General features: G+C 35.5%; 1 protein-coding gene across 1 annotated transcript; it reads right to left on the bottom strand.

Annotated features, from left to right (window-relative positions):
- Window positions 1–43: 43 nt before the first annotated feature.
- LOC115244948 (NADH-quinone oxidoreductase subunit N-like) lies at window positions 44–1,479 on the bottom strand. Its single transcript, XM_029823006.1, has one exon. It carries the CDS (start codon window positions 1,240–1,242, stop codon window positions 223–225), a length of 1,020 nt encoding a protein of 339 aa, XP_029678866.1. The 5' UTR covers window positions 1,243–1,479; the 3' UTR covers window positions 44–222.
- Window positions 1,480–1,506: the final 27 nt, after the last annotated feature.

Below are 1,506 nucleotides of genomic sequence, written 5' to 3'. Positions count from 1 at the left end.
CTCTATGAATGACATAGCTATAGCGAGTAGGAAAAAGAAGGAAAATATGACTATTTGGTGAATTGCAAATGGTACCCACTTTCCTCCAGCAGAAGAGTATTGAACAGCAATGCCAACGCAAAACAGCGCTATCACGTTAATGACTAATAACCAATGAATCTTCTTCAGCCTATCCACACTTATAACCTTAAAGTATAGTAAAATATGAAACAAAGATAAAAATCAAAAAACCAACTTCTCAACTACTAACCGAATTGGAGTGCTATATATTCCAGTTACTATTGTTAAAGCTGCCATAAACAATAGACAGAAAAGCATAGGAAATGGCACATCATTAATTTTGCCTAGTGTCATTCCAGCGCTTGATGCTGCACTATTTTCAAAATACATTTTCTCTACCATCTTCCACATGTATATTAGTGCAAGAAAAGAACCGGCAGCAAAAGCTATCAGGGAAATCCACGCGCGAGATTCTATAACTGCTTTCATTATATACCATTTGCTTACAAAGCCATTTGTTAGCGGCACACCGACTAATGCTAAACTAAGTAGAATAAACGCAAGTGCTGTATAAGGCATTGATTTCTTGAGTCCCGATAAATTCTCTATTTTTGTTGTATCAAATTTGTAAGAAGTACATCCTGCAGCCATGAATAAAGATGTTTTTATTATGCTGTGGTTTACTATGTGAAGAATTGCTGCAAATACACCTGTTTTTGAGTTAAAACTCAGTGCTAAAATTATATAACCAATTTGGCTGACACTAGAATTAGCAAGCAGTCTTCTTATATCTTTTGCAGTTATTGCAGATATTGACCCAAATATAACAGCGCAAAGTGCGAGGATAATTATCACGTTGCTTAGTGATGGTTTAAATAAGAAGAAATTCTGATGGAAAACAGTATAGAAGATCCTAATGAAAACATATATCATCACTTTTGTCACTGTGCCTGAAAAGAATATGCTAATGAAACTTGGCGCCTCACTATATGCATTAATCAGCCACCTGCTTAATGGAAACAGTGCCATTTTAATTGAGAGACCAACAAAAATGAACAATGTGCCAAGTTTTATGATGTTGTTATCGTATAATGGAACTATTCTTTCAGCCATGTCAGACATATTGAGCGTTCCTGTCATGGAGTACAAAAGCCCAACACCAAACAAGTAAAACGTTGCCCCTATAGTGCCACTAATTAGATATTCAAATGCTGCAACCAAGGCTTTTTTATCCCTCCCCATTGAAACTAATACATAAGAAGAAAGAGATGAAATTTCCAAAAAAACATAAAGATTGAATATGTCGTTTGTTACTAGAATCCCGAGCAGTCCGCTTAAGCACAGTAGAAATAGAGAGTAAAAACCAGTGATTTTGTTTTTGCTAATTTCTTTTTCGTTAATATAAAAGCTATAAAGCACGCTAATCAGCGCTATAAAATTCACCAAAGTTAGAATCAAGGAGTTTAACACGTCGATTCTTAACTCTATTCCATGCGGAGGAGCCCA

The sequence above is a fragment of the Formica exsecta genome, unplaced genomic scaffold, assembly GCF_003651465.1.
Source record: "Formica exsecta isolate Colony F162 unplaced genomic scaffold, ASM365146v1 C16422656, whole genome shotgun sequence".
Lineage (NCBI taxonomy): Eukaryota > Metazoa > Arthropoda > Insecta > Hymenoptera > Formicidae > Formica > Formica exsecta.
This window is presented reverse-complemented; position numbering and strand designations above follow the sequence as displayed.

What these genes read in the sequence shown, in the direction of transcription:
- LOC115244948 (XM_029823006.1), bottom strand. Translation starts at nt 1,242, where the DNA reads ATGGGGAGGGATAAAAAAGCCTTGGTTGCAGCATTTGAATATCTAATT.